The following is a 27962-nucleotide window of genomic DNA, read 5'->3' as shown; positions in this document are numbered from 1 at the left end:
TCTGTACTGTCTGAGCTGAGCCACACCCATCCATCCCTTCTGTGGCTCCCTGTAACCAGGAGAGCTGGTCTCCTTTCAGTTCAGTGGGATACAGAGCAGAGGATCCTTCTACATTAGATGAAGTCAACATATCCCACCTTTGACTCACTCTCAGATGAAGGAGTAAGTACATATGGGAAGAGAAACAGTCAGACGCGGATTAAACCCTGGGTCTATTCAGTTATTCTGTGAAACACGCAGGCATATGTTGAGGTCCCAACATTCTTTCTTAAACAGTTTTTGAGTCACTAATTTCACAAGGGCTTCACTACACTATTGTTCTTGGCAGGATCAAGCAACGACCAACTGGTGGCTTGAAAACATGGGATCCTGAAACAGGTAACTGCATGTCAGTGCTATTAACATTCAAGGCAGATTTTTAACACACTAGCTCATTTTCCTTGCTTTATGTGTTGTATTTCAGCTTACCTCACCAGATGTGATTTTAACAACAACTCAAGACCATTTTGTGACTGGACCCAACCTTTCAATGCTAACCAGGGAGTGTGGATACGAACTATGCATGACACTCCAACTGATGGAACGGGTCCTAGTGGAGACTACCCTGACGGAAGTAAGCGCTCAGTTGTGGTGTTGTTGATTTCCTTTTGAAGACAGCTTGACTACCTTTATTATTCCTTCTTTGAAAGAAAAGAGATTCATTATGCCCTTTGAAATATGTCAGTTTCGTTTCATGCTGACACCTCTTTGACTTTTCACCCTGTCAGTTATGAGTAAATTAAACTGGGTTGGCCCACCACGGTTTGGAAACCTTTATCAGTGCATGGAAGTAGAAGAAAGCCAATTATGTAATGTTTAAGGCGTTGTAGAGAATGCAGTGACGTGCAACAGATCGTTATTCAAGAGAGGTCTTGTGCCAGTTGCACTCATATAATTTAATGGCAATAAATGTAACGGTTGCTGTACTGGCACTAGATAACATTCACACCAACAAAGTGTTACAGGATCAAGTCTGAAGTTAAAGAACATCTTAACAAAGCTTGTCCTCAGCTGCATGTGATTGAAAAACTGGGGTCTAACGTGGTCATATCATCAAACAAGTGCTTAGCATGGCTCCATCTCTATCTGTTTGAACCGCTACCCTTGCATTGGCAGATCCATTTATGGGGGATCATTCTTCAGTCACACTGCTTTTTGTAATTATCCTGAGACTGAAAGGTCAGCTACTGTCAGACTCAGTAAGCAGATTAGAACAGTATTAGAGGTTTTTTTGCTAAATAATTTTCTGCATTTTTAGTATTTTGATAATAACAATTAAAATTGCCTGTTGAAAGAAGAAATTAAATATTTTAAATTTGGATTCTCACAAACAATGTTTTGCTTTTTGAACTGACACAGACCATATAGCTTTAAATGTGACTTACATTTTCTTGCCAACTAAAACATATGACTGATTGTTAGATGGTCTGTGTGGAGCCATACTTTACCATATAGAAATGGCCATTCCCTTCTTTTTGTTTCCTTTCAACAGTCAGATGGGAGAGGCTTGGCTTTAACTGCACTGGGGAAATGTAGCTTTGATAGCCCATGGCAAGCAAAAATCTTTAGCCCTAGTAAAGCAAAATGTGATCTCATATTGAACCAATTCATACTAAAGCATTACAAATCCTAAAAGAAATACTCTGAGTTTCTGGATTTTGAAAAGTTTTTTTCCTTTTCGTAATGTCAAACCTAAATATTTTGACAGAAATATGTGCATTGCTTTCTATCCCTTCCATTTTGTGACAAAACCAGATGCTGACAGGTTGGAATTTTCCTTGTGCTAGGAATTTGCTCATCTTGAGATTAAAATCTTTAGGAAAAAAAAATATTGTACAAGAGAAGATGTATAGCAGATTGCATTTTTTTCCTTTGAGGAGAAAGGAAACTGAACATGGATCGGTGGGGCGTATATTTGCTTTGCTCTCCAACTCACGTTCTAGTTTGGATAACCATTGTGATGTAAAGTCCAAACATCCTCTACCTTGCTTCTTTGCACTGCTAATGATGCCCTTGATTTCTTTCAGAGTTGGGTTGTACTTCAGTTTTAAATAACGCATAACATGTCACAAAGTTTCAACCATATTTTAATTTTTTTCACCCTACAGAAGGCTATTTCATCTACCAAGAAGCAAGTAATCTGATCCCATTTGACACTAACAGGCTTGAGAGCCCACATATTGTAGTTTCTGAAAAAATATGCATAGACTTCTGGTACTATATGTTTGGGACAGAAGACATGAATGAGCTGCGAGTGCTTATCCAAGGCAGTGCAGAGGAGTCTGTGGTGTGGAGTCGGAAGGGAAACCAGAGTGCTTTATGGAACTATGGTGCCGTCACTCATACATTTTCAACACAGAGAAAGATAAAGGTAATATGTTTTCAGAATAAATTTCTTTGTGCAGTGTCAGTGTTTATTCTTCCCTTGCAGGCTACAAAACGTTGTGCATGTAAGCTGGAAAATATAACCAAGATTTGCTTGGTTTATATTTTGTAAATATAATGGCCTCATGCTTTGTGCCAATGAACTACAAGAAGAAACAAACAACCCCCATAGCTTTACTGGTGCTGTTACTTAGTGGATAAATATATTTAGTTTTCTCTCTTTTTCCTTCCTTCCCTCCTTAATTTTTTCATGAAGTCAAGGGCTTTAGGTATCTTAATTAAATGCAGGTTTGTCTGCTGTGAGTTAAGGTTTGAACTTTGGGATGCTACCAACATCAGACTCTTCTGTGGAATCCAGAAAACTAATTCTCATAGATCATTTATCAGTCAGCAAAACAGGGGACAATGTTTCCTGAAGTCCTTACCTTATTACAGAATACATATTTTAGGCTTCTGAGGGAAGCTAGGAAAACTGTTATAGCCTCAGCTTACTTGATGCTTTTAGAGATAGACTAGAAAGAATTTTCTGAAAACATGTGAAGGGAAATGGTCTCATATTTACCTAAAAAACTCTGATGCAGTGATTCACTTTGCATCCTGACTAGGTAATTTTTGAGGCTGTCCGAGGACTGACAGAGTATGGGGATACGGCACTGGACAATGTGAGAGTAAGGGATGGACCCTGTGGTAAGTCTGTGCTTGCACCTTAGTGTATAATCCTTCCTCACCTCTAAGCTGTTGACCGTTACTCAATTCCATATACAATATAGAAACTCCTCATAACTTCGAACCACAAAAGAGAAATGGCAAAAAACTTCACAGGTGGCTTCATTTGACTGTTATCTCTTTTGTTGTAGTTTCTTCCTAAATCTTTCCTCACCACTGCAAATGTTCAGAATAAGCTATCCCCTTCTCTGCAAATGTGACCATTTTCACAAGGTCCAGCAAACCTTACCTTCACTTTAAGTCTGAAGTGCACCTCTAAACCCAGCCAAGGTTATGGACATTCCCTTGGATTCCAGTTTAAAAGCTCTAATCAGCATTTTACAGCAACCCTCGTTCATAGGAGCTCAGCAAATACAGCACTGCCATATGTCACAAAAAGAAATAATGGGTAGCCAATAAAGCTGAGTTGCACTACCAGCTCTGACTATGAATCAGTGATTTGAGTTTGATCCCTGAGCCTGTAACAAATCAGCCAAGACTGACACAAACTGCAGATGGCTAGGATATGGAAATGAATTACAGTTTCACCCCATCTTTACTGACAAGCATGCAATATTTACAAAATGTGGATTGAACAAGAACCTTGATGAGAACCATATAGGAAGTGTTGTTGGGTCTTAATAAGACTTGCTTTCTGTGAAATACTACTCATATAATGACAATAAAATGTTTCAAATTTATGCTAGCCAGGACAAAGATTTCCATTCAGGTCCACACCCTCAGAACATATAATTTTCTTTAAAATTCTGCAAAAAATACTTGTGGCCATTTCCTTTTGAGAGGCAGGGAGAGCCAGTTCTTCATTTTCCCAGATGCATTAGCACATGATTCAGCCACTGGATGGTGCACTAACGTAACTCCAAGAGACAAGAGAAAAGCGCTCCTCTCTCTGTTCAACTGTATGGCTACTAATATCATGAAAGTTAAGTGAATTATTAGGTCTGGTGGAAGTCAAAGTCCTCGCAACCTTTTTGTTTCTGCAAGGTATTTTAATCAAACTAATGAAAAACTAAATATATGTCCATTCATCACATGAAAAATTAGCTTCCAAGGCAACTTTAGCAAGCAGTCTTTAGGTTATGGTGTTTGATATTCATATTGTCATTTGCAGAATTTCTTCAACTTAGATGTCAAGGGACAATAATCTTAGGAAGAGGTTTTCTTCTGGTTTTTTTCTCAGCTCTTCAACAAAGTTAACTTAAAACTTGTTGGGAAGTATCCATTGTGGGAATACAGCCATTACCAGGATTCCTGTAATTTTTCACCAATGTTGATAAAAAAGAGCAATTCTGGGCTAGATATGCAAATATTGCATTTACACTGGAGTAAGGAGCTGGATGTGGAGAAACGGGCATATAAGAAACAGGCATACAAGAAATCAGTACTTGCAAAAGAACTGATCCCATTTTGCAGGCAGGTTATTACAAAATATCTTCATCTTTGAAGTTAGAACTCATTAAGTGAATGGGATCATTTTGTGCACAGATTTATCAGTATACACTATTCTTCAAGTCGTCTTTTAAATTATAACCACAATCATACTTATCTTGCAAAACCCCCACATCCAGCTGAGTTTGGATCACATGGTTAGCACAAAAGCAGTACCATCATAGTATGTAGTTACTGCATCATTATTCAAAAATCTCTACCTTGTCTTCGTATGACTTGTTTTTTATATTGCAACCTAATTGCTATAAATAATGTTGTTAGCAGTATCAGTAATATCGAAGACCAACTGCCTTACTTGGGGATTCATTAGGATAATTATATATCTGTAGTGTATCTATAAGTAGGCTGGAAAGCATTGTCATCACTTGGTTATCTCCTTGTACACTGACTGTTATCACACACTCAATGCACAGTGGAGGGCTCACAAGGGTGCAATAGGAGAGTACCTGAATGAGGAGAGTTGTTCTTTGATATGCAACAGAGCAGGCGTGAATGCACGTGCACTTTGAAGGTTTTAGTCAGTCTGTTGTGCTTCCAGAGATTTAGATCCATCACTCATTCACATGTCACCAGGTGAATGTGCAAGACATCAAGACAATACTCACCCTGGTGTTGCTAGCACACACATACAAGTACACCAAGAGGTCTACTTCTTTTAGAAGATATCTTTGTGATGGATAGAGAATAAGTGGAGAAGATGCTAATATTTGTTAGTAAGTAGAAGCAGGCAGGAGAGAATATTCTACAACAAGACTGTTTGTTGTGCAGTGTCTGTCAGTAGAAACCTCTTACAGCTGTCACATTCCTAAGAAATAAATATCATTTTGAAGAAACAACAAAACTTTCTGGTTGGAAATCACCAGTGCCCTGAGAGTTATTTGTTTCTGCTCTATGATTTCTGCTGGCAGGCTACTCACACTCGGACCTGCCAACACTTGCAGACAATATGACCTTCATGCCTTAACATACACACCAGAGGGAGTCACATATCCAATTGTAAATACACTTCCAGCTCCAGAGAAACATGCTGGCACAAACTCAGTCACTGTCACAAAGCTAAGAATCAGACAAGCTTTCGTAAGTGTTCAAAAGACTGACACATCTGGTTTTTAAATATAGGCACTTCCACTTGCTTCAGTGAAAAACTTCTAACTTTATGCTGGTGAAAAATAAGTGGAAATTCATATATGTTGGTATGTAAGTAGTGTTCACCCTGTAATGTTATAACTCACTGTATTGCCTTGTCTTTCCTACGAACAGAAGGTGGCCCTACCCCTGTACCAAAACCTACACCAACGGAATCTACACCACCTTCACAGACAGGTAGTTTTAGCCAATCACATGTGTTAGTCAATGAGTTGTAAAAGGGCACTTAATTTTTTTACTACCAGTGCTTCAGTTAATTTCTTTGGGTAATTCTCTATGGCATTGCCTTATGCCATATAAATCTGCCTTTTCTGTTCCAGTTCTTCCATATGTAATCTATAAATTGGGGATGATTGTGTTTTCCTGCTGCACAATGAGGTGGCTTTTCTGGATCTATCCATATATTAATGAGAACATATTCCTTTTTCCTGTCTCCAGAAGCAATTTGCAGTATACATGGGGATCCTCACTATTACACATTCGACAAGCAGCTACACCACTTCATGGGCACCTGCACCTACACCCTCTCGAAGCTGTGCGAGAGCAACAGCTCGCTGCCCTACTTCAACGTGGAAGCAGCCAATGAGCACAGGGGAGGCAACACTCGCGTGTCCTACGTCCGATACATGGACATTGATGTGTATGGCTACAGGATCAATCTGGGTAAAAACAGAGTTGTTAAGGTAAGGCTGGAGTCCACTCTCTGTCATCACTAACTCATAGTGTGAATGAAGAAATTGTTGTACAATGACTGCAAATTCCCAGCATACATACAGTAATATTTAGAGGGCAGTCAGATGTTTAGGAGTAGGTGTAGTGTTTAGTTCTTAAACATTGGAATTTCAGGACTGAAAACATAGGCTATAATTTTGTGCTGTGTTGATAAAAGGTGGGATTAGGGCTGACAGTCCAGACGGGGTTGGTGGGGTAGCCTACCTTTCTAGTTTGCCCCCGTGTTCAAGCTTTGTCTGCATCAAGGAATAAAAGGCCCTGCATTAACCAAGTCCATGCTGGTGGTTATTTCCCAACCCTGTGAGGTAGCTTGTAAAGCTGCACGCTCATCCCTGGTTTCTAGTTATTCTACAGCATTGCTAACTTCACCTAACACCTGGCATTTGCCATAAAGCATGGCCAGATGAGAGAGTCTTAGAGTGACACTCTGATAACTCTCCTCACACTGATTTTGTCACTTGGCCAGCTACTGTATTTTAAGGCTTCTTTATGGTTCCTTTCCATAAAAGGCCACGACAGCAGACATGTTTGATTCAACACCCCAATAAATATGTGAAAAATAAAAGAGAAAGAAAAAGAAACAAAAAGAAGCTTTTTCAAGGTTCATCAAATCCTGAAAGTGTTCTGAGAATCCATTCTAACTACATTTTTTAAATCTTATTTGATCCAAAATAGAAGATAGGTCTGTGAAGAGTTACTGCTGATAGACCATGCTAAATCCTGGACTTTTGCCAGCTGGGTCTGGTTAACCAAACTCACTTTGACCACACTTGGAAGCTACATAGCTATGCTATTTTGGCCTCAGGCCCTAGATTATGTGCCCATGTACGACATTCACGTTAAATAAGACAATGTGAGTTCTGTGCAAGTCCTATGCTCCATACAGGGATGTGATCTAAGAGGGTTACCATTAAAAAGTCTTTTACCATTAAAAAGAATTTTTAAAAAGTGATTGTAATGATTGTTCTTCTCTGTGCCTGCAGGTTGATGGGGTCAGCCAGGTGCTCCCTCTGACCTTGGCGCAGAGTGTCAGTATTTCCTTCAGTGGGCAGTATGTTGTGGTTACTACTGACTTTGGGCTGGATGTCAAGTTTGATGGAAACCACAGAGCAGAAATCACTCTTCCCAGTACATATATGTCTAAAGTCTGTGGAATATGTGGAAATTATAATGGGCACAAAGCAGATGACTTTCTTAACCCAGATGGAGAGATGGAAACAAACTCGGCCAGCCTTGGCAACAGTTGGCAGGTTTACAATGACTCCAGGTAGGACTCCAACCAGGATGTTAGGCCTTAGCTGTTGGTCATGCACATGCGATAAAATATATTCTTCTCAGACTATTTACTTTATTTATCTAGGTAAAGTTTCACAGCAGATTTAACTGTGCTTAAAAAGAGAAAATTTGACTAAAACACTGCAGATGCCCACTAAGATTTCAGTTATTGTTATAGTATATTAATGCTAATACTTGAAGATCTTGTTTGAGCTCTTCTGAGATACTTTACTATTTATTTTGTAATTTCACAATACATTATTTAATGACAGTACAGGTTTAACTTCAAATACTTTTACTCTTTGTTTGCCCTTCCTAGGTATCTTCCACATAGAAAGCTTGACTTAAAATAAAGCCAAAATAAGCATTTGGGTTTCATCCAGATCTCTCAAAGGTTATAAGGTTGAGATCCTATTAAAATCTGAATTTCTATCCTAAGTGTTTCAAAAGTAGAGCTTTAAAATATGTCATGCTTAGCCTGGGGACTGCCCTGTAGTTTTGTTAGATGTGCTTTCAAAAGCATCTTAGGTGCTAGTGCATTCAAAGTTCATTGGTGAATTTTCCACATCTTTTTTTTCCATGCTAGGTGCTTGCCAGATGATGGCCATACTCCAGATTGCACTGCTGATGAAAAACATATGATCCAAAGCAATGAATACTGTGGTCTGATCACAGATCCCAATGGTCCATTCCAGAATTGCCACTCAGTAGTTGATCCACAGAGTTATTCTCAAGCCTGCCAGTATGACCTCTGTGAACTTCATTTGAACAACGAAGCCCTCTGTCAAAACCTGCAGGCTTATGCAGATATGTGCCAAGCTGCAGGAGTCCATCTGACACCATGGAGAAATGCAACCTTCTGCCGTATGTATCAACGATTACTGGAAATTACCCATGTCAGGAGGCTATAATTAGGACTTCCTGAAGACAGAGCATTACAAGACACTGTTTTGAATTAATATAACATTGTGAAGCTTGACTGATCAGGCTAAAGATTTCAGGGTTACAGATAGTCCTCAGTTTGATTCCTTTGGGAAGATTCTAGTGAAAATAGTTAAGCTGCTTCAGATGAAAGGACAAAATACTGTCTAGTCCATCCTAAAACAGAATTGAGGCTTTTCCTTTGAATTCCTCTAGTGTCATATGTTTTTGTTCAGGGGTATTAAGTGTGTCAGGGACATTTGACTTAGAGGGATTTTTTACCTTCTGAAGAACCTTTGCCTAAACTTAAATATCTTTGAGAAAAAAAAAAAAAATCTGCCTTCTCCTATGCTCCTAGTCTCTCTTTACCCTGCAGAGTGGCCAGGCACCCTGTTAACAGAAGGAAAGCTGTGTCTTCTCCTGCAGGAATCTCAGTAAAAACACATCAAGGTGGATATATTACATGAACATAGAAGGGACATGAGCCAGAGCAGACGAAAGGCAGCGCTGTAGATGGGGATAAGGAATCCAGGCAGTTTGGGACAGTGAGAAAGGAGCTTTGACTAGAAACTGGAGAGGACTAATTAATAGGTTAAGTGGAAGACCTTGGATTTAGAGAAAGCAAGTAGGATCTAGAAAGGAAAATGAGGATTTGCTTAGAAGTCTATGGACAAGAGGAAGGAGAAGTTGAAACTGGCTGGGCAGAGAGCCAAGGACAAAGAAGCACAGACTAGGTAGCTGGTCCAGGGGTCATATCTTGTTGCTCTTGCAGGAATAATGAAATCAGAGCTGGTGGAAGGAATTAACCCACCAATCGAGACCAAACAGAGGAGATGTCTGAAACGTATGGTTTGTAGCAGTGCAAAGAGAGCAGGATGAAGGAGGAACACATCTGATGAGCTGAGCAGGAGAACTGGGATAAAGGGAGAAGGAGAGTACTGGAAACACTATCAGTAGCACAAAGTCCCATATGTATAAGAGAGGAGAGAGTGCCAACCATTCATCCGTATGGATGTGGAGGAAACCATTGGTGTCCTGTACAAGCATAGTGGTTCATGGTTTCAGATGTGAAAGGAGGCAACACAGGCAGGCAGCCTGGAATTTAAGGCCAGGACTGTAGTAAGAAGCCTGTGCAATGGACATTGTAACCATGCTAATGGAAGTGGAGACGTAGTAAGGGTGGGGAAGAGACAGAAACACACAGAGGCACAAGACAAAAGGTATTGAAAAGTATTGAAGTAATAGAAGTCTGTGCTAGACATAAACTGGGAATAAAGAGTTTTCTTCTGTGAATGTTTGTAAAGATTAAATAAATATTTCTCAAGCATTCAGGCATATATTATGGGGGGGAAAGTCATCTTTAGAACAGGATTTAAATACTGAACAGATCTGCTCCCACCAAAGCAATGCAAAGAACATGAAACAGTGATCCAGTGTCCTATGAGCCTTCTGTGCTGAAAGAGAGAGGGAGACTAAAGAAAGAGACTTGTCTGTAAACACTGAAATGGCTGAAGCCTGATTTCTTTCTGACTTTTGTTTCACATTTGACTGCATCTCTAGTTGGAGCATTTTCCTGCTGGGGACGTTACTGAGGTTTTCTCTCATACCGATTCTATGGTTTCTGAGCAGGAGTGAGCCCTCTCTGTAGCTGTTCTTTCTGCTGAAGGAACTTGTAGGACCTCTCGTCTTTGGCTTGTGCCTATTTCATTTAATAGATCTGCATACGTTTTTGTTCTATACCAACCATACCAAGTTATTTGGAATAAGACAGCTGGATCAAATTCAGTAAGTGGAGGGATGACCAGAGAAATGTACAATGTAATTCTGTGACCTCTGAAAGCAGGCAAAAAATAGAGTGAGAAAAAATGTCATTAAAACTGAATGAAATCACATAAACATATAGAAGCTGAAAAAATATTGTTCAGGAAATTTCAGTTCCGGAATCTTCTCAAGTGAAAATGTCAGTGTATAAAACCTCTAATTAGTTTGGGTATCTACATGTCGTGTATGTAACAAGATCTGAAAACAGATTACAGCACATGTGCATCCTGATTATTTAACGAACAATAAATACCTTGGTGAAGTGAAAAAATATGAAATAAGAAGCTACAAAGACATTAGAATTAAATATCAGGACTATACTCTAAATATGGAACATGTCTAGGACAAATAATTAACATGACAACAATGTCCTCAACCCAGTGCAGGAATTCAAAGCAATCATCTTCAAGATTAAGAGTTCCCCTAGGAAATTATAACCAAGAGTGAAACTTCGAATAGGCCAAATGTCAAAAGAAATTAAAGGATGGTAAGACAGCAAAGGCATGCATCACACTGCCTCAGAACTACAAACTTTCACCAAATACTTCAAAACAAAACAGGACATGATATTTAAAAAAATCTAAATAGGTTTACCTTTTACTACACAGCACTAGCCTGCTCTACCAAGAGCCACTACGAACCCTGTGCTGCAGCCTGCCCTGCCACCTGTGTTGACCCATTAGCACCATACAACTGCAGCCTGCCGTGCGTGGAGGGATGTGTGTGCGACAGCGGGTACCTGCTCTACAATCACCGATGCGTACCCAGCCAGCAGTGCGGGTGCTGGCACAACGGGCAGCACTACCCTGTGGGCTCAGAGTTCTGGACGGACAACACCTGCTCCTCCAAGTGCACGTGTCCTGCGCGGGGAAGCAAAGTCCAGTGCTCCAGTGCCTCATGCCCCGCGGGCCAGTACTGCGGGGTGCAGGGCGGGAAACCCGAGTGCCTCAAACAATCCTACGGCACCTGCCACGTCCACAGTGACCCTCACTACAACACCTTTGACAAGGTGACGCACAGCTTCATGGGCAACTGCACCTACACCCTGGCCAAAGTGTGCTCCAACAGCACCTCCCTGCCCTACTTCAATGTTGAGGCCAAGAACGAGCATCGTGGGAACACCAGAGTGTCCTATGTGCGCGAAGTCCTGGTTGAGGTGTACGGAGAGCGCATTGCCATTGTCAAGAAGCAGACGAGCCAAGTGCTGGTAGGCAGTGGGGCTGGCACGAGTGCGGCGCGGCTGCAAGGCAGGGCTGGCTTTTCCTGGCAGGGCCTGGCATGTGCCAGACATCTCCATCGTCCCAGGCTCCGCCGGGTTCCCCTGAAGCCACTGGGTTGCTTGGTTTTTCCTTTCCGGAGGGGTTGGAGGAGGAAGAGGCAAACAGGGAACGTGGCCCGTGTTGAACAGAGGCCTCTGGAGAGTGCAGAAGGCAGACGTGGCTCTGCAAGCCGCAGGGGCGGGCGTCTGGGTGTGAGGGCGTCGTGGGCACCGGTTTGCCGTGCCCGGCCTGGTGGCTGATTTCCCTGGGGCGGGAGACCCCAGAGAGGCCAGGGACCAGTCCAGGGCCCATTGCGGTGTGTCTGCCCTAGGTGAACAGTGTGCGCCAGACCTTGCCGGTGAGCGCAGCGGGAGGTGCCATCACGGTGAGCAGGAGCGGCCGCTACATCGTCCTGGAGACCGACTTCAACCTCAGAGTGTCCTACGACACCGACCACTCAGTGGAGGTGAAGGTGCCCACCACCTACTTCAACCTGACCTGTGGCATGTGCGGGAACTTCAACAGCCGGAGAGAGGACGATTACATGATGCCCAACGGGCAGCAAGCCGCAGACTCCAACGCTCTGGGGGAGAGCTGGCAGGTCCCAGGCAGTGACAGCCCTTGCGGTGTCCCTGTCCCCACCCCACCCTGCAGTGCAGAAGAGGAGAAGCTCTACCGATCGGACCAGTTCTGTGGCTTGCTGACTGCCAGTCCTGGCTCTTTTGAGCGGTGCCACGGGGTGATCAACCCCCAGAGCTACTTTGAGACCTGCTTCTATGACCTTTGTTCTCTGAATGGTGGCCAGCAGGTCCTGTGTGCTGCTCTGGAGGCCTACGCTGACGCATGCCAGGCAGCCGGCGTGACTCTTCTTCCCTGGAGGAATACCACCTTCTGCCGTGAGTACCTGCCTTGCGGTGGCTAGAAGGGAGATGTGCCGCTCCCCGTGCCCAGAGCCTCTGGCCGAAGCAAGTCTTTGGTCTTGCCCTTCCCAGGAGGTCGTCCTTCCTTGAAGGCTTGCTGGTCCTAATTGTCCCCTTCCCATTGCAGCCCTGCCGTGCCCCGCCAACAGCTACTACGACCCTTGCATGACCGGCTGTCCGGCCACCTGTGTTGACCGACAAGCCCCGCAGAACTGCTCCAAGCCCTGCGTGGAGGGCTGTGCATGTACCTCTGGCTTCCTCCTCAGCGGAGACACCTGTGTGCCCGAGGCCCACTGTGGCTGCCTCTTTGAGGGCAACTACTACAGCGTGAGTGAAAACCCTGCCCTGGCTTGCACCCTTCCCAGGGCACTCCCTCGCCTCTGCTTCCCTGCCCGATATGCTGACGCTCGCTGTCTCTCTGCCTACAGAAAGGCGAGTACTATGTGAGCGAGAACTGCAGTCGCCAGTGCCGGTGCGAAGACAATGGCCAGATGGTTTGCTCTGCGTTGTCCTGTGGTGAGGACGAGGTCTGCAAGATCCAGAATGGCCAGAGGGGCTGTTACCCAGCCAGCACTGCTCTCTGCCACATCTACGGCGACCCACATTACAGCACCTTCGACGGGAAGCTCCACCACTTCCAGGGCTCCTGCAACTACACGGCGGTGACGGGCTGTGACAACTCCTCCGTTGGGTTCAGTGTCACCACCCGCAACAAACATCGCGGCAGCCAGAGCTGGACAGCTCTGAACTCTGTGGCGCTGTCCATGGAAGGCCTCCACATCGCCCTGCGCGAGAACAAGGCGGTCTACGTAAGCCCCTCATTTTTACACCTGGGAACAACAGATGCCCTAGGCACCATTAAGTACCACTCTGTCCCCAACAAGAGCTTGATATTCCCTGAGCCTGCTGGCGTGCTCACAGAAGAGCACGGCCGGGCTCTGAGCGGGGCAGATACGGGGCTGTTGGCGCAGCAACAGACTTTTGGCTTGTTTTCCTGAGCCGTCGGTGTGCCGCGTGTAGAGTCGCTCCTGTTCTCGTAGGCCTGGGCAGGGTTTCTCATGCCATCGGTGCTTCTGACTCGCTGGGCCCTGGCACCACTGCAGTGAAGAACAGTGAGCTCCCAGTGGAGGGCATCTCTTTATGCTTCTGTCTCTCTCTGTTTCCCCATTATTCAGATCAACGGTGCTCTGGCCTCCCTGCCCGCTTCTCCTGCCCCCAGTGTGAACATTTCCCTGAGCGGCGCCTATGTGCGGGTTTCTACCAAGCTGGGCCTGCAGCTGCAGTTCGATGGGGACCATGAGCTCCTAGTGAAGGTGTCTGAGAAGCACAAGGGCAAGCTGTGTGGGCTGTGCGGGACGTACACTGGGAGCCAGCAGGACGACTTCATGCGACCCGATGGGCTTGTCGTGCCCGACTTCAATGACTTTGGAGCCAGCTGGATGGTGCCAGATGACGAGTGGCCGTGAGTGCTTGTTCCGTTGCATAGATGACAGACAAAAGGGAACGTGGGAGAGGGGAGCTGTGAGGGGCACAGGGACGGAGGGTTGGTAATGGCAGGCGTGGGCCAAGGGAGAGGAGACAGGCAGTTGCCGGAATGCGTGTGAGAGCACGTAGAGGCTCCACAGCCGCAGACGTATCATCCCTGCGTCTCACCTCTCTGCTCCACCCACCCGTGGGATGTCCTGCCTGCAGCTGGGTGCCGGATGTGTGGCCGTTCCCCTTTCCCCTCGAGGATGGCTTGCTTGTGGCACCGTCCAGGCCCCTCCGTGCGGTCAGGGTGCACAGTGCTCTCCCCGCACAGGCACGCTGCTCCGGGGTCCTCGGTGACCTCTGTGCGGGGCCCTGCCATCCCACTCCATGTGCTGCATCTCACAGTTCCTGACCCGAGAGAGAGTGGGCCGGGGCCTTGGCATGATGCTTCTCCCAAGCTGTTGCGATCGCAACTGCCTCGGCCATTTGTTTCTGTCCACCTGATGCCACGGAGGGGAATGGTGACCGTGGGCCACGTTGCCCGCCCTTGCAAGCGACAGCCGTGGGTGCCTTGTCTTAGCGAGGGATCTGGACCCCAGCGGCTGAGCTCTTGGCTGGGGAGGGGGTCCGGAAAAGTGTGTCTGGGGTCCACAGGCTGCTGTGAGCTCAGGGCTGTCTGTCTGCTTCGTAGGTGTGACCCAGCCATCAGGCCTCCTGCGCCCTGCTCCCCCTCCGAGGAGGCGGCAGCTCACGACAAGTGTGCAATCCTCCTGCAACTCAGTGGCCCGTTCAACCCGTGCCATGCCGTTCTGCCGCCCAAGGCGTACTTTGAGAGCTGTGTGTATGACCAGTGTGCCACGAGTGGCAGCACGGAGCAGCTCTGCGATGACCTGGGGGCCTATGCCGCGGCCTGTGCTGCGGCAGGTGTTGCTCTGGGAGACTGGAGTGCTGGCACTGTCTGTGGTAAGTGTTCCGTTGGTCTCCTTTGTGGCCCAAATTCAAGGAGTGGGGCAGCTCTGGTGGGGGTTGCTCCGTGTGTTGCCTAATACTCTGGTGGGCCAGCCCTGGGGTGGAGAGACTCATCGTGACAGGGATGCTGTGGAATTCCTGTCCTTCGATCCCTTTGCCAGGGTGGGGGCGGTGACTGGGAAGCGGGAAACACGGCCATTTGGGAAGAAATCCTCATTGTGAAACACACCTTCTCCATCTTTGTTTCACTGTACATCCAGCAGCTCCTACAACCTCAGCCCCTTTGCCAGGCACCTCAACACGGCCTCCACATACAACAACATCACCAGCACCTGGGACAAGCACAGGTACCATTGTCTCCCATCCATGTTTTTTACTGGCTGTGCTGGGCACTCAGCTCATGCGTTTCCTCTTGTTCGGCCATCCTCACTGGGCCATGAGCATGCCATGAATGTAGGTGTGCCCTGTGGGGCACTGAGGGTGGCCCCTCCCTCAGTCTAAAACTTTGCTTCCCTTCCTGCACCATATCCAGCTCCCACAACAGACTGCTATTTCACCTGCACATTCGACAGTGACTTCTGTGAGTGGGTCCAGGCAGGCTCCAGCAGCTGTGACTGGATACGGAACAAGGGTCCAACGCCCACACCAAACACCGGCCCCTCCTCTGACCACACGACCGGAGGTAGGAACAGCAATCACTACAGAGCGGTCCTTCAGCCCGAGGGTTGTCCCTGGAAAGATGTTGACAAACCTCTTCTAACAGCAAATACAGGCCACATGTTTCCTGGCCTCAATCCAGAGCTGATTGTGGCAGTCTCCCCCCGAGTCAGAGCCTTCCTTTAGGGTGATTTCTAGCCCTGGGAATCCATCTGTAGTACCTGTAGGACAGGCAAGAACCTGCCTTGCAAGGCTGAGAGTAATGTAAAGCTTGGTGACCCGGCTCTCTCAGGGGAACAGGAACGGGTCTATCTTTTAGGAGGCGCTGGCTTCTCCAGAAGCCAGTGATGAGTGGCCCCCAAAGCTGCCGATCCCTGCAAGGATTGTGGTGATGCTTTGGAGCTGGTGCTATTGCCCATTTCAAGCCATACAGCTGCCATGGCCCAGAGAACACAGTTCATAGGTGGACTCAGGGCTGAGGAGGGTTGTGGCTAGCAGAGGACCTCCGTTTCCTCTCGCCTCCCTTGGCCTGCCTTGAACTGCAGCAGAGGGTGCTCCCACGACTGTGCTTGGGTTGTCCCTGGCTGCTTTGTCTAGATTTGATATGCATGTGACAGTGTGGCTCACGCTCTGTTTCAGATGGCTACTACCTCTACCTGCAAGGGAGCAATGCCCTCCCCGGCTCTGTGGCTCATCTGGTCAGCCCAGTGTGCAATTCCGAAGGACCGCACTGCTTCCGCTTCTGGTATCACATGTACGGAGCGGCTGAAACAATGACCCTGCGTGTGTATGTAGTTCACAATGAAACATCAACACTGGAATGGAAAGATGCTGGAAACAAAGGGGACAAATGGAACTTGGGAGAGGTCACCGTGCACAGCAGAGGAAACATGCAGGTAGGGCACAGGTTCTTGCTGCAATCAGAGATGAACCATGCTTTGTGTTAGCACTTGACACATGTGGCAGGAGCTAATGCTGGGAACTATCCCTTCCCTTAGATCCTCCTGGAGGGCATGGTAGGTGAAGATGTCAGGAGCGACATAGCATTGGATGACGTCTCCATTGAAAAGGGATACTGCACAGGTACACGGCTTGGCCTGGGGAAGGGCAGCTTGAGAGATGTCACCAACTGAGGTGGCAGGCTGTGCTAGAGGCAGGAGCACAGGTTGTCTTTGGAGTGCCCGGCAGGCCAGTGAAGCAGCCTACGCCCAAGCAGGCTTTCCTCTGGGAGACTGGAGCAATGGCACTGCCTGCAGTCACTATTTTTTTTTGTTTTTTACAAGGCTAACGGCCAAGACACTGAGCAGGGGTACTGAAGTGCCTAATCTGAGTTTGTCAGCCACGTATGCTGATGTCAGAGCCCCTGAGCAGCAGGGCTCTTTCTGAGATGACGCTCTGTGGTCCCTGCCCTGAGCCTTTCCGGTCACAGTCTTGGGGTGTTTGGGAAGGGTGGGCCAGTGGCCTGCAACGAATCTGCCATGTTGGCACAGATCTCCTCTAGCTGTCTCTTGTGCTAGGTCCAGCGACACCAAAACCCACCACCCCCTCGCCAGCTCCTACAACAAAGCCTCTGCAGACACCGTCATCGTCCCCAAGTCCCACTCCGATCTCAGGTACTCTCATGCTCCGTCCCCATCTTCTGGTGCTTGTTGAATCTGTTCATTTCACTTCCTCTAAGGCACGTGGCCATGGCACGGAGTGTCTGTAGTGAAGGGGCTGCGCGGCTCCTTTTATCACCCAGCAATGCTGGTGGAGAGAGCACTTGAGTGCTGGAGTTTTTGATGAGGAGTCACTGTGCCATCACTTCCCTGGGCCTCTCTGGTCACGGTGTTGGGTGGCAGGAGGTGCTTAACTGAACATTTCCTCTGGTCTGTCCAGTGCCAGGGACCTGTGTGGTGGAAGGAGACCCTCACTACCACACGTTCGACAAGCAGCTACACCACTTCATGGGCACCTGCACCTACACCCTCTCGAAGCTGTGCGAGAGCAACAGCTCGCTGCCCTACTTCAACGTGGAAGCAGCCAATGAGCACAGGGGAGGCAACACTCGCGTGTCCTACGTCCGATACGTGGATGTCGATGTGGCTGGCCAGCGGATACGGCTGGGGAAGGGTGGAGTGGTGACGGTAAGCACAAGGGCAGAGGCGGTGCAGCTGTACGGGAGCAGAGAGCTGTGCCAAATGGGTTGCTCCAACCCTGTCTTGGTTTCTGTCCTCTCAGGTCAACGGAGTGGCAGAGGTCCTGCCCTGCACCCCATCCGCAGGCGTGCAGGTCTCATCCAGTGGGTTCTACACTATGGTCACGACGGACTTTGGCTTGAGAGTGAAGTTTGATGGGAACCATCGGGTGGAGGTGATGCTTCCGAGCACCTTTCAGCAGAAGGTTTGTGGCATGTGTGGGAACTACAACGGGATGGCAGCTGATGACTTCCTGAACCCAGAAGGGGTGCTGGAGCCAGACTCCACCAGCCTGGGCAACAGCTGGCGGGTGTCCAACGACAGCAGGTGTGTGTGGCCCCCCAGCAGGGCTGGGGACGTGTCGGGCAAGGGCATGGGGGAGCCCCAGGAGAAGCCCGCAGGTGACCCAAGGGCCCTTCTCCCCGTCTTTCCACAGCTGCTCAGCCGGACCACTCCCCACCCCAGCCTGCAATGAGACGGACAAGCAAGTCATTGCCAGCAGCCTCTTCTGTGGTCTCATCACTGACACCAGAGGCCCGTTTCAGATGTGCCACGCTGTGCTGAGCCCCGACGGTTACTTTGGCACCTGCTTTTATGACCTGTGTGAGCTGGGGCTGGACCACGAGGCCCTGTGCAAGAGCTTGCAGTCCTATGCAGATGCCTGCCAGTCGCTTGGTGTCCAAATCCCTGTGTGGAGGAACGCAACCTTCTGCCGTAAGTCCGCGCGTGATACCACAGATCGTTGCTCTTTAGGAACACACCGGGTAGGAATGAAAGTCTGGGGGAATTAGAGATATTTTTATTACGTGCCGTGGGGATTTACAGGCAGTGGTCAGTATTAGAGGCACCATTTTCCGTTCCGTTGGGTCAGGTGTGGCTGAGGACACCCGTGGAGCCAAGCAGACCACGGAGAAAATATAGGTTCTTAATTTTGCAAAGGGGGAAATACAGCACAAGAAGTGTTATGTTCTCCAAGTAATGGCCATGTCTTCTGTCTCGTCAGCCATCACCTGTCCAGCCAACAGTCACTACGAGCCTTGTGCTGCAGCCTGCCCTGCCACCTGTGTTGACCCAATGGCTCCTGTTACCTGCAGCCTGCCGTGCGTGGAGGGATGTGTGTGCGACAGCGGGTACCTGCTCTACAATCACCGATGCGTACCCAGCCAGCAGTGCGGGTGCTGGCACAACGGGCAGCACTACCCTGTGGGCTCAGAGTTCTGGACGGACAACACCTGCTCCTCCAAGTGCACGTGTCCTGCGCGGGGAAGCAAAGTCCAGTGCTCCAGTGCCTCATGCCCCGCGGGCCAGTACTGCGGGGTGCAGGGCGGGAAACCCGAGTGCCTCAAACAATCCTACGGCACCTGCCACGTCCACAGTGACCCTCACTACAACACCTTTGACAAGGTGACGCACAGCTTCATGGGCAACTGCACCTACACCCTGGCCAAAGTGTGCTCCAACAGCACCTCCCTGCCCTACTTCAATGTTGAGGCCAAGAACGAGCATCGTGGGAACACCAGAGTGTCCTATGTGCGCGAAGTCCTGGTTGAGGTGTACGGAGAGCGCATTGCCATTGTCAAGAAGCAGACGAGCCAAGTGCTGGTAGGCAGTGGGGCTGGCACGAGTGCGGCGCAGCTGCAAGGCAGGGCTGGCTTTTCCTGGCAGGGCCTGGCATGTGCCAGACATCTCCATCGTCCCAGGCTCCGCCGGGTTCCCCTGAAGCCACTGGGTTGCTTGGTTTTTCCTTTCCGGAGGGGTTGGAGGAGGAAGAGGCAAACAGGGAACGTGGCCCGTGTTGAACAGAGGCCTCTGGAGAGTGCAGAAGGCAGACGTGGCTCTGCAAGCCGCAGGGGCGGGCGTCTGGGTGTGAGGGCGTCGTGGGCACCGGTTTGCCGTGCCCGGCCTGGTGGCTGATTTCCCTGGGGCGGGAGACCCCAGAGAGGCCAGGGACCAGTCCAGGGCCCATTGCGGTGTGTCTGCCCTAGGTGAACAGTGTGCGCCAGACCTTGCCGGTGAGCGCAGCGGGAGGTGCCATCACGGTGAGCAGGAGCGGCCGCTACATCGTCCTGGAGACCGACTTCAACCTCAGAGTGTCCTACGACACCGACCACTCAGTGGAGGTGAAGGTGCCCACCACCTACTTCAACCTGACCTGTGGCATGTGCGGGAACTTCAACAGCCGGAGAGAGGACGATTACATGATGCCCAACGGGCAGCAAGCCGCAGACTCCAACGCTCTGGGGGAGAGCTGGCAGGTCCCAGGCAGTGACAGCCCTTGCGGTGTCCCTGTCCCCACCCCACCCTGCAGTGCAGAAGAGGAGAAGCTCTACCGATCGGACCAGTTCTGTGGCTTGCTGACTGCCAGTCCTGGCTCTTTTGAGCGGTGCCACGGGGTGATCAACCCCCAGAGCTACTTTGAGACCTGCTTCTATGACCTTTGTTCCCTGAATGGCGGCCAGCAGGTCCTGTGTGCTGCTCTGGAGGCCTACGCTGACGCATGCCAGGCAGCCGGCGTGACTCTTCTTCCCTGGAGGAATACCACCTTCTGCCGTGAGTACCTGCCTTGCGGTGGCTAGAAGGGAGATGTGCCGCTCCCCGTGCCCAGAGCCTCTGGCCGAAGCAAGTCTTTGGTCTTGCCCTTCCCAGGAGGTCGTCCTTCCTTGAAGGCTTGCTGGTCCTAATTGTCCCCTTCCCATTGCAGCCCTGCCGTGCCCCGCCAACAGCTACTACGACCCTTGCATGACCGGCTGTCCGGCCACCTGTGTTGACCGACAAGCCCCGCAGAACTGCTCCAAGCCCTGCGTGGAGGGCTGTGCATGTACCTCTGGCTTCCTCCTCAGCGGAGACACCTGTGTGCCCGAGGCCCACTGTGGCTGCCTCTTTGAGGGCAACTACTACAGCGTGAGTGAAAACCCTGCCCTGGCTTGCACCCTTCCCAGGGCACTCCCTCGCCTCTGCTTCCCTGCCCGATATGCTGACGCTCGCTGTCTCTCTGCCTACAGAAAGGCGAGTACTATGTGAGCGAGAACTGCAGTCGCCAGTGCCGGTGCGAAGACAATGGCCAGATGGTTTGCTCTGCGTTGTCCTGTGGTGAGGACGAGGTCTGCAAGATCCAGAATGGCCAGAGGGGCTGTTACCCAGCCAGCACTGCTCTCTGCCACATCTACGGCGACCCACATTACAGCACCTTCGACGGGAAGCTCCACCACTTCCAGGGCTCCTGCAACTACACGGCGGTGACGGGCTGTGACAACTCCTCCGTTGGGTTCAGTGTCACCACCCGCAACAAACATCGCGGCAGCCAGAGCTGGACAGCTCTGAACTCTGTGGCGCTGTCCATGGAAGGCCTCCACATCGCCCTGCGCGAGAACAAGGCGGTCTACGTAAGCCCCTCATTTTTACACCTGGGAACAACAGATGCCCTAGGCACCATTAAGTACCACTCTGTCCCCAACAAGAGCTTGATATTCCCTGAGCCTGCTGGCGTGCTCACAGAAGAGCACGGCCGGGCTCTGAGCGGGGCAGATACGGGGCTGTTGGCGCAGCAACAGACTTTTGGCTTGTTTTCCTGAGCCGTCGGTGTGCCGCGTGTAGAGTCGCTCCTGTTCTCGTAGGCCTGGGCAGGGTTTCTCATGCCATCGGTGCTTCTGACTCGCTGGGCCCTGGCACCACTGTAGTGAAGAACAGTGAGCTCCCAGTGGAGGGCATCTCTTTATGCTTCTGTCTCTCTCTGTTTCCCCATTATTCAGATCAACGGTGCTCTGGCCTCCCTGCCCGCTTCTCCTGCCCCCAGTGTGAACATTTCCCTGAGCGGCGCCTATGTGCGGGTTTCTACCAAGCTGGGCCTGCAGCTGCAGTTCGATGGGGACCATGAGCTCCTAGTGAAGGTGTCTGAGAAGCACAAGGGCAAGCTGTGTGGGCTGTGCGGGACGTACACTGGGAGCCAGCAGGACGACTTCATGCGACCCGATGGGCTTGTCGTGCCCGACTTCAATGACTTTGGAGCCAGCTGGATGGTGCCAGATGACGAGTGGCCGTGAGTGCTTGTTCCGTTGCATAGATGACAGACAAAAGGGAACGTGGGAGAGGGGAGCTGTGAGGGGCACAGGGACGGAGGGTTGGTAATGGCAGGCGTGGGCCAAGGGAGAGGAGACAGGCAGTTGCCGGAATGCGTGTGAGAGCACGTAGAGGCTCCACAGCCGCAGACGTATCATCCCTGCGTCTCACCTCTCTGCTCCACCCACCCGTGGGATGTCCTGCCTGCAGCTGGGTGCCGGATGTGTGGCCGTTCCCCTTTCCCCTCGAGGATGGCTTGCTTGTGGCACCGTCCAGGCCCCTCCGTGCGGTCAGGGTGCACAGTGCTCTCCCCGCACAGGCACGCTGCTCCGGGGTCCTCGGTGACCTCTGTGCGGGGCCCTGCCATCCCACTCCATGTGCTGCATCTCACAGTTCCTGACCCGAGAGAGAGTGGGCCGGGGCCTTGGCATGATGCTTCTCCCAAGCTGTTGCGATCGCAACTGCCTCGGCCATTTGTTTCTGTCCACCTGATGCCACGGAGGGGAATGGTGACCGTGGGCCGCGTTGCCCGCCCTTGCAAGCGACAGCCGTGGGTGCCTTGTCTTAGCGAGGGATCTGGACCCCAGCGGCTGAGCTCTTGGCTGGGGAGGGGGTCCGGAAAAGGTGTGTCTGGGGTCCACAGGCTGCTGTGAGCTCAGGGCTGTCTGTCTGCTTCGTAGGTGTGACCCAGCCATCAGGCCTCCTGCGCCCTGCTCCCCCTCCGAGGAGGCGGCAGCTCACGACAAGTGTGCAATCCTCCTGCAACTCAGTGGCCCGTTCAACCCGTGCCATGCCGTTCTGCCGCCCAAGGCGTACTTTGAGAGCTGTGTGTATGACCAGTGTGCCACGAGTGGCAGCACGGAGCAGCTCTGCGATGACCTGGGGGCCTATGCCGCGGCCTGTGCTGCGGCAGGTGTTGCTCTGGGAGACTGGAGTGCTGGCACTGTCTGTGGTAAGTGTTCCGTTGGTCTCCTTTGTGGCCCAGAATCAAGCAGTGGGGCAGCTCTGGTGGAGGTTGCTCCGTGTGTTGCCTAATACTCTGGTGGGCCAGCCCTGGGGTGGAGAGACTCATCGTGACAGGGATGCTGTGGAATTCCTGTCCTTCGATCCCTTTGCCAGGGTGGGGGCGGTGACTGGGAAGGGTGGGCCAGTGGCCTGCAACGAATCTGCCATGTTGGCATAGATCTCCTCTAGCTGTCTCTTGTGCTAGGTCCAGCGACACCAAAACCCACCACCCCCTCGCCAGCTCCTACAACAAAGCCTCTGCAGACACCGTCATCGTCCCCAAGTCCCACTCCGATCTCAGGTACTCTCATGCTCCGTCCCCATCTTCTGGTGCTTGTTGAATCTGTTCATTTCACTTCCTCTAAGGCACGTGGCCATGGCACGGAGTGTCTGTAGTGAAGGGGCTGCGCGGCTCCTTTTATCACCCAGCAATGCTGGTGGAGAGAGCACTTGAGTGCTGGAGTTTTTGATGAGGAGTCACTGTGCCATCACTTCCCTGGGCCTCTCTGGTCACGGTGTTGGGTGGCAGGAGGTGCTTAACTGAACATTTCCTCTGGTCTGTCCAGTGCCAGGGACCTGTGTGGTGGAAGGAGACCCTCACTACCACACGTTCGACAAGCAGCTACACCACTTCATGGGCACCTGCACCTACACCCTCTCGAAGCTGTGCGAGAGCAACAGCTCGCTGCCCTACTTCAACGTGGAAGCAGCCAATGAGCACAGGGGAGGCAACACTCGCGTGTCCTACGTCCGATACGTGGATGTCGATGTGGCTGGCCAGCGGATACGGCTGGGGAAGGGTGGAGTGGTGACGGTAAGCACAAGGGCAGAGGCGGTGCAGCTGTACGGGAGCAGAGAGCTGTGCCAAATGGGTTGCTCCAACCCTGTCTTGGTTTCTGTCCTCTCAGGTCAACGGAGTGGCAGAGGTCCTGCCCTGCACCCCATCTGCAGGCGTGCAGGTCTCATCCAGTGGGTTCTACACTATGGTCACGACGGACTTTGGCTTGAGAGTGAAGTTTGATGGGAACCATCGGGTGGAGGTGATGCTTCCGAGCACCTTTCAGCAGAAGGTTTGTGGCATGTGTGGGAACTACAACGGGATGGCAGCTGATGACTTCCTGAACCCAGAAGGGGTGCTGGAGCCAGACTCCACCAGCCTGGGCAACAGCTGGCAGGTGTCCAACGACAGCAGGTGTGTGTGGCCCCCCAGCAGGGCTGGGGACGTGTCGGGCAAGGGCATGGGGGAGCCCCAGGAGAAGCCCGCAGGTGACCCAAGGGCCCTTCTCCCCGTCTTTCCACAGCTGCTCAGCCGGACCACTCCCCACCCCAGCCTGCAATGAGACGGACAAGCAAGTCATTGCCAGCAGCCTCTTCTGTGGTCTCATCACTGACACCAGAGGCCCGTTTCAGATGTGCCACGCTGTGCTGAGCCCCGACGGTTACTTTGGCACCTGCTTTTATGACCTGTGTGAGCTGGGGCTGGACCACGAGGCCCTGTGCAAGAGCTTGCAGTCCTACGCGGATGCCTGCCGGTCGCTTGGTGTCCAAATCCCTGTGTGGAGGAACGCAACCTTCTGCCGTAAGTCCGCGCGTGATACCACGGATCGTTGATCTTTAGGAACACACCGGGTAGGAATGAAAGTCTGGGGGAATTAGAGATATTTTTATTACGTGCCGTGGGGATTTACAGGCAGTGGTCAGTATTAGAGGCACCATTTTCCGTTCCGTTGGGTCAGGTGTGGCTGAGGACACCCGTGGAGCCAAGCAGACCACAGAGAAAATATAGGTTCTTAATTTTGCAAAGGGGGAAATACAGCACAAGAAGTGTTATGTTCTCCAAGTAATGGCCATGTCTTCTGTCTCGTCAGCCATCACCTGTCCGGCCAACAGTCACTACGAACCCTGTTCTGCAGCCTGCCCTGCCACCTGTGTTGACCCATTAGCACCATACAACTGCAGCCTGCCGTGCGTGGAGGGATGTGTGTGTGACAGCGGGTACCTGCTCTACAATCACCGATGCGTACCCAGCCAGCAGTGCGGGTGCTGGCACAACGGGCAGCACTACCCTGTGGGCTCAGAGTTCTGGACGGACAACACCTGCTCCTCCAAGTGCACGTGTCCTGCGCGGGGAAGCAAAGTCCAGTGCTCCAGTGCCTCATGCCCCGCGGGCCAGTACTGCGGGGTGCAGGGCGGGAAACCCGAGTGCCTCAAACAATCCTACGGCACCTGCCACGTCCACAGTGACCCTCACTACAACACCTTTGACAAGGTGACGCACAGCTTCATGGGCAACTGCACCTACACCCTGGCCAAAGTGTGCTCCAACAGCACCTCCCTGCCCTACTTCAATGTTGAGGCCAAGAACGAGCATCGTGGGAACACCAGAGTGTCCTATGTGCGCGAAGTCCTGGTTGAGGTGTACGGAGAGCGCATTGCCATTGTCAAGAAGCAGACGAGCCAAGTGCTGGTAGGCAGTGGGGCTGGCACGAGTGCGGCGCAGCTGCAAGGCAGGGCTGGCTTTTCCTGGCAGGGCCTGGCATGTGCCAGACATCTCCATCGTCCCAGGCTCCGCCGGGTTCCCCTGAAGCCACTGGGTTGCTTGGTTTTTCCTTTCCGGAGGGGTTGGAGGAGGAAGAGGCAAACAGGGAACGTGGCCCGTGTTGAACAGAGGCCTCTGGAGAGTGCAGAAGGCAGACGTGGCTCTGCAAGCCGCAGGGGCGGGCGTCTGGGTGTGAGGGCGTCGTGGGCACCGGTTTGCCGTGCCCGGCGTGGCGGCTGATTTCCCTGGGGCGGGAGACCCCAGAGAGGCCAGGGACCAGTCCAGGGCCCATTGCGGTGTGTCTGCCCTAGGTGAACAGTGTGCGCCAGACCTTGCCGGTGAGCGCAGCGGGAGGTGCCATCACGGTGAGCAGGAGCGGCCGCTACATCGTCCTGGAGACCGACTTCAACCTCAGAGTGTCCTACGACACCGACCACTCAGTGGAGGTGAAGGTGCCCACCACCTACTTCAACCTGACCTGTGGCATGTGCGGGAACTTCAACAGCCGGAGAGAGGACGATTACATGATGCCCAACGGGCAGCAAGCCGCAGACTCCAACGCTCTGGGGGAGAGCTGGCAGGTCCCAGGCAGTGACAGCCCTTGCGGTGTCCCTGTCCCCACCCCACCCTGCAGTGCAGAAGAGGAGAAGCTCTACCGATCGGACCAGTTCTGTGGCTTGCTGACTGCCAGTCCTGGCTCTTTTGAGCGGTGCCATGGGGTGATCAACCCCCAGAGCTACTTTGAGACCTGCTTCTATGACCTTTGTTCCCTGAATGGCGGCCAGCAGGTCCTGTGTGCTGCTCTGGAGGCCTACGCTGACGCATGCCAGGCAGCCGGCGTGACTCTTCTTCCCTGGAGGAATACCACCTTCTGCCGTGAGTACCTGCCTTGCGGTGGCTAGAAGGGAGATGTGCCGCTCCCCGTGCCCAGAGCCTCTGGCCGAAGCAAGTCTTTGGTCTTGCCCTTCCCAGGAGGTCGTCCTTCCTTGAAGGCTTGCTGGTCCTAATTGTCCCCTTCCCATTGCAGCCCTGCCGTGCCCCGCCAACAGCTACTACGACCCTTGCATGACCGGCTGTCCGGCCACCTGTGTTGACCGACAAGCCCCGCAGAACTGCTCCAAGCCCTGCGTGGAGGGCTGTGCATGTACCTCTGGCTTCCTCCTCAGCGGAGACACCTGTGTGCCCGAGGCCCACTGTGGCTGCCTCTTTGAGGGCAACTACTACAGCGTGAGTGAAAACCCTGCCCTGGCTTGCACCCTTCCCAGGGCACTCCCTCGCCTCTGCTTCCCTGCCCGATATGCTGACGCTCGCTGTCTCTCTGCCTACAGAAAGGCGAGTACTATGTGAGCGAGAACTGCAGTCGCCAGTGCCGGTGCGAAGACAATGGCCAGATGGTTTGCTCTGCGTTGTCCTGTGGTGAGGACGAGGTCTGCAAGATCCAGAATGGCCAGAGGGGCTGTTACCCAGCCAGCACTGCTCTCTGCCACATCTACGGCGACCCACATTACAGCACCTTCGACGGGAAGCTCCACCACTTCCAGGGCTCCTGCAACTACACGGCGGTGACGGGCTGTGACAACTCCTCCGTTGGGTTCAGTGTCACCACCCGCAACAAACATCGCGGCAGCCAGAGCTGGACAGCTCTGAACTCTGTGGCGCTGTCCATGGAAGGCCTCCACATCGCCCTGCGCGAGAACAAGGCGGTCTACGTAAGCCCCTCATTTTTACACCTGGGAACAACAGATGCCCTAGGCACCATTAAGTACCACTCTGTCCCCAACAAGAGCTTGATATTCCCTGAGCCTGCTGGCGTGCTCACAGAAGAGCACGGCCGGGCTCTGAGCGGGGCAGATACGGGGCTGTTGGCGCAGCAACAGACTTTTGGCTTGTTTTCCTGAGCCGTCGGTGTGCCGCGTGTAGAGTCGCTCCTGTTCTCGTAGGCCTGGGCAGGGTTTCTCATGCCATCGGTGCTTCTGACTCGCTGGGCCCTGGCACCACTGCAGTGAAGAACAGTGAGCTCCCAGTGGAGGGCATCTCTTTATGCTTCTGTCTCTCTCTGTTTCCCCATTATTCAGATCAACGGTGCTCTGGCCTCCCTGCCCGCTTCTCCTGCCCCCAGTGTGAACATTTCCCTGAGCGGCGCCTATGTGCGGGTTTCTACCAAGCTGGGCCTGCAGCTGCAGTTCGATGGGGACCATGAGCTCCTAGTGAAGGTGTCTGAGAAGCACAAGGGCAAGCTGTGTGGGCTGTGCGGGACGTACACTGGGAGCCAGCAGGACGACTTCATGCGACCCGATGGGCTTGTCGTGCCCGACTTCAATGACTTTGGAGCCAGCTGGATGGTGCCAGATGACGAGTGGCCGTGAGTGCTTGTTCCGTTGCATAGATGACAGACAAAAGGGAACGTGGGAGAGGG

The 27962-nt window shown here is 51.5% G+C and overlaps 1 protein-coding gene across 1 annotated transcript in view; it reads left to right on the top strand.

Moving 5' to 3' along the window:
* LOC142059559 (IgGFc-binding protein-like) overlaps positions 1–27962 on the top strand; it is a 68273-nt gene that overhangs the window by 1298 nt on the left and 39013 nt on the right. The window contains exons 2-35 of the mRNA XM_075098366.1: positions 329–378; positions 464–613; positions 2148–2410; positions 3030–3111; positions 5860–5922; positions 6184–6428; positions 7461–7744; positions 8339–8616; positions 9446–9517; positions 11178–11701; positions 12085–12649; positions 12801–13000; positions 13102–13482; positions 13849–14135; positions 14835–15106; positions 16409–16665; positions 16768–16852; positions 17648–17895; positions 17990–18273; positions 18383–18660; positions 18950–19548; positions 19932–20496; positions 20648–20847; positions 20949–21329; positions 21696–21982; positions 22683–22954; positions 23574–23821; positions 23916–24199; positions 24309–24586; positions 24876–25474; positions 25858–26422; positions 26574–26773; positions 26875–27255; positions 27622–27908. Coding sequence (XP_074954467.1) covers positions 329–378; positions 464–613; positions 2148–2410; positions 3030–3111; positions 5860–5922; positions 6184–6428; positions 7461–7744; positions 8339–8616; positions 9446–9517; positions 11178–11701; positions 12085–12649; positions 12801–13000; positions 13102–13482; positions 13849–14135; positions 14835–15106; positions 16409–16665; positions 16768–16852; positions 17648–17895; positions 17990–18273; positions 18383–18660; positions 18950–19548; positions 19932–20496; positions 20648–20847; positions 20949–21329; positions 21696–21982; positions 22683–22954; positions 23574–23821; positions 23916–24199; positions 24309–24586; positions 24876–25474; positions 25858–26422; positions 26574–26773; positions 26875–27255; positions 27622–27908 — 10014 coding nt within the window. The remainder of the gene's footprint in view (positions 1–328; positions 379–463; positions 614–2147; positions 2411–3029; positions 3112–5859; positions 5923–6183; positions 6429–7460; positions 7745–8338; positions 8617–9445; positions 9518–11177; positions 11702–12084; positions 12650–12800; positions 13001–13101; positions 13483–13848; positions 14136–14834; positions 15107–16408; positions 16666–16767; positions 16853–17647; positions 17896–17989; positions 18274–18382; positions 18661–18949; positions 19549–19931; positions 20497–20647; positions 20848–20948; positions 21330–21695; positions 21983–22682; positions 22955–23573; positions 23822–23915; positions 24200–24308; positions 24587–24875; positions 25475–25857; positions 26423–26573; positions 26774–26874; positions 27256–27621; positions 27909–27962) is intronic.

This window comes from Phalacrocorax aristotelis, chromosome 7 (genome assembly GCF_949628215.1).
Source record: "Phalacrocorax aristotelis chromosome 7, bGulAri2.1, whole genome shotgun sequence".
NCBI lineage: Eukaryota > Metazoa > Chordata > Aves > Suliformes > Phalacrocoracidae > Phalacrocorax > Phalacrocorax aristotelis.
Note: the sequence above shows the minus strand (reverse complement) of the source record. Positions and strands in the feature narration are given on the sequence as shown.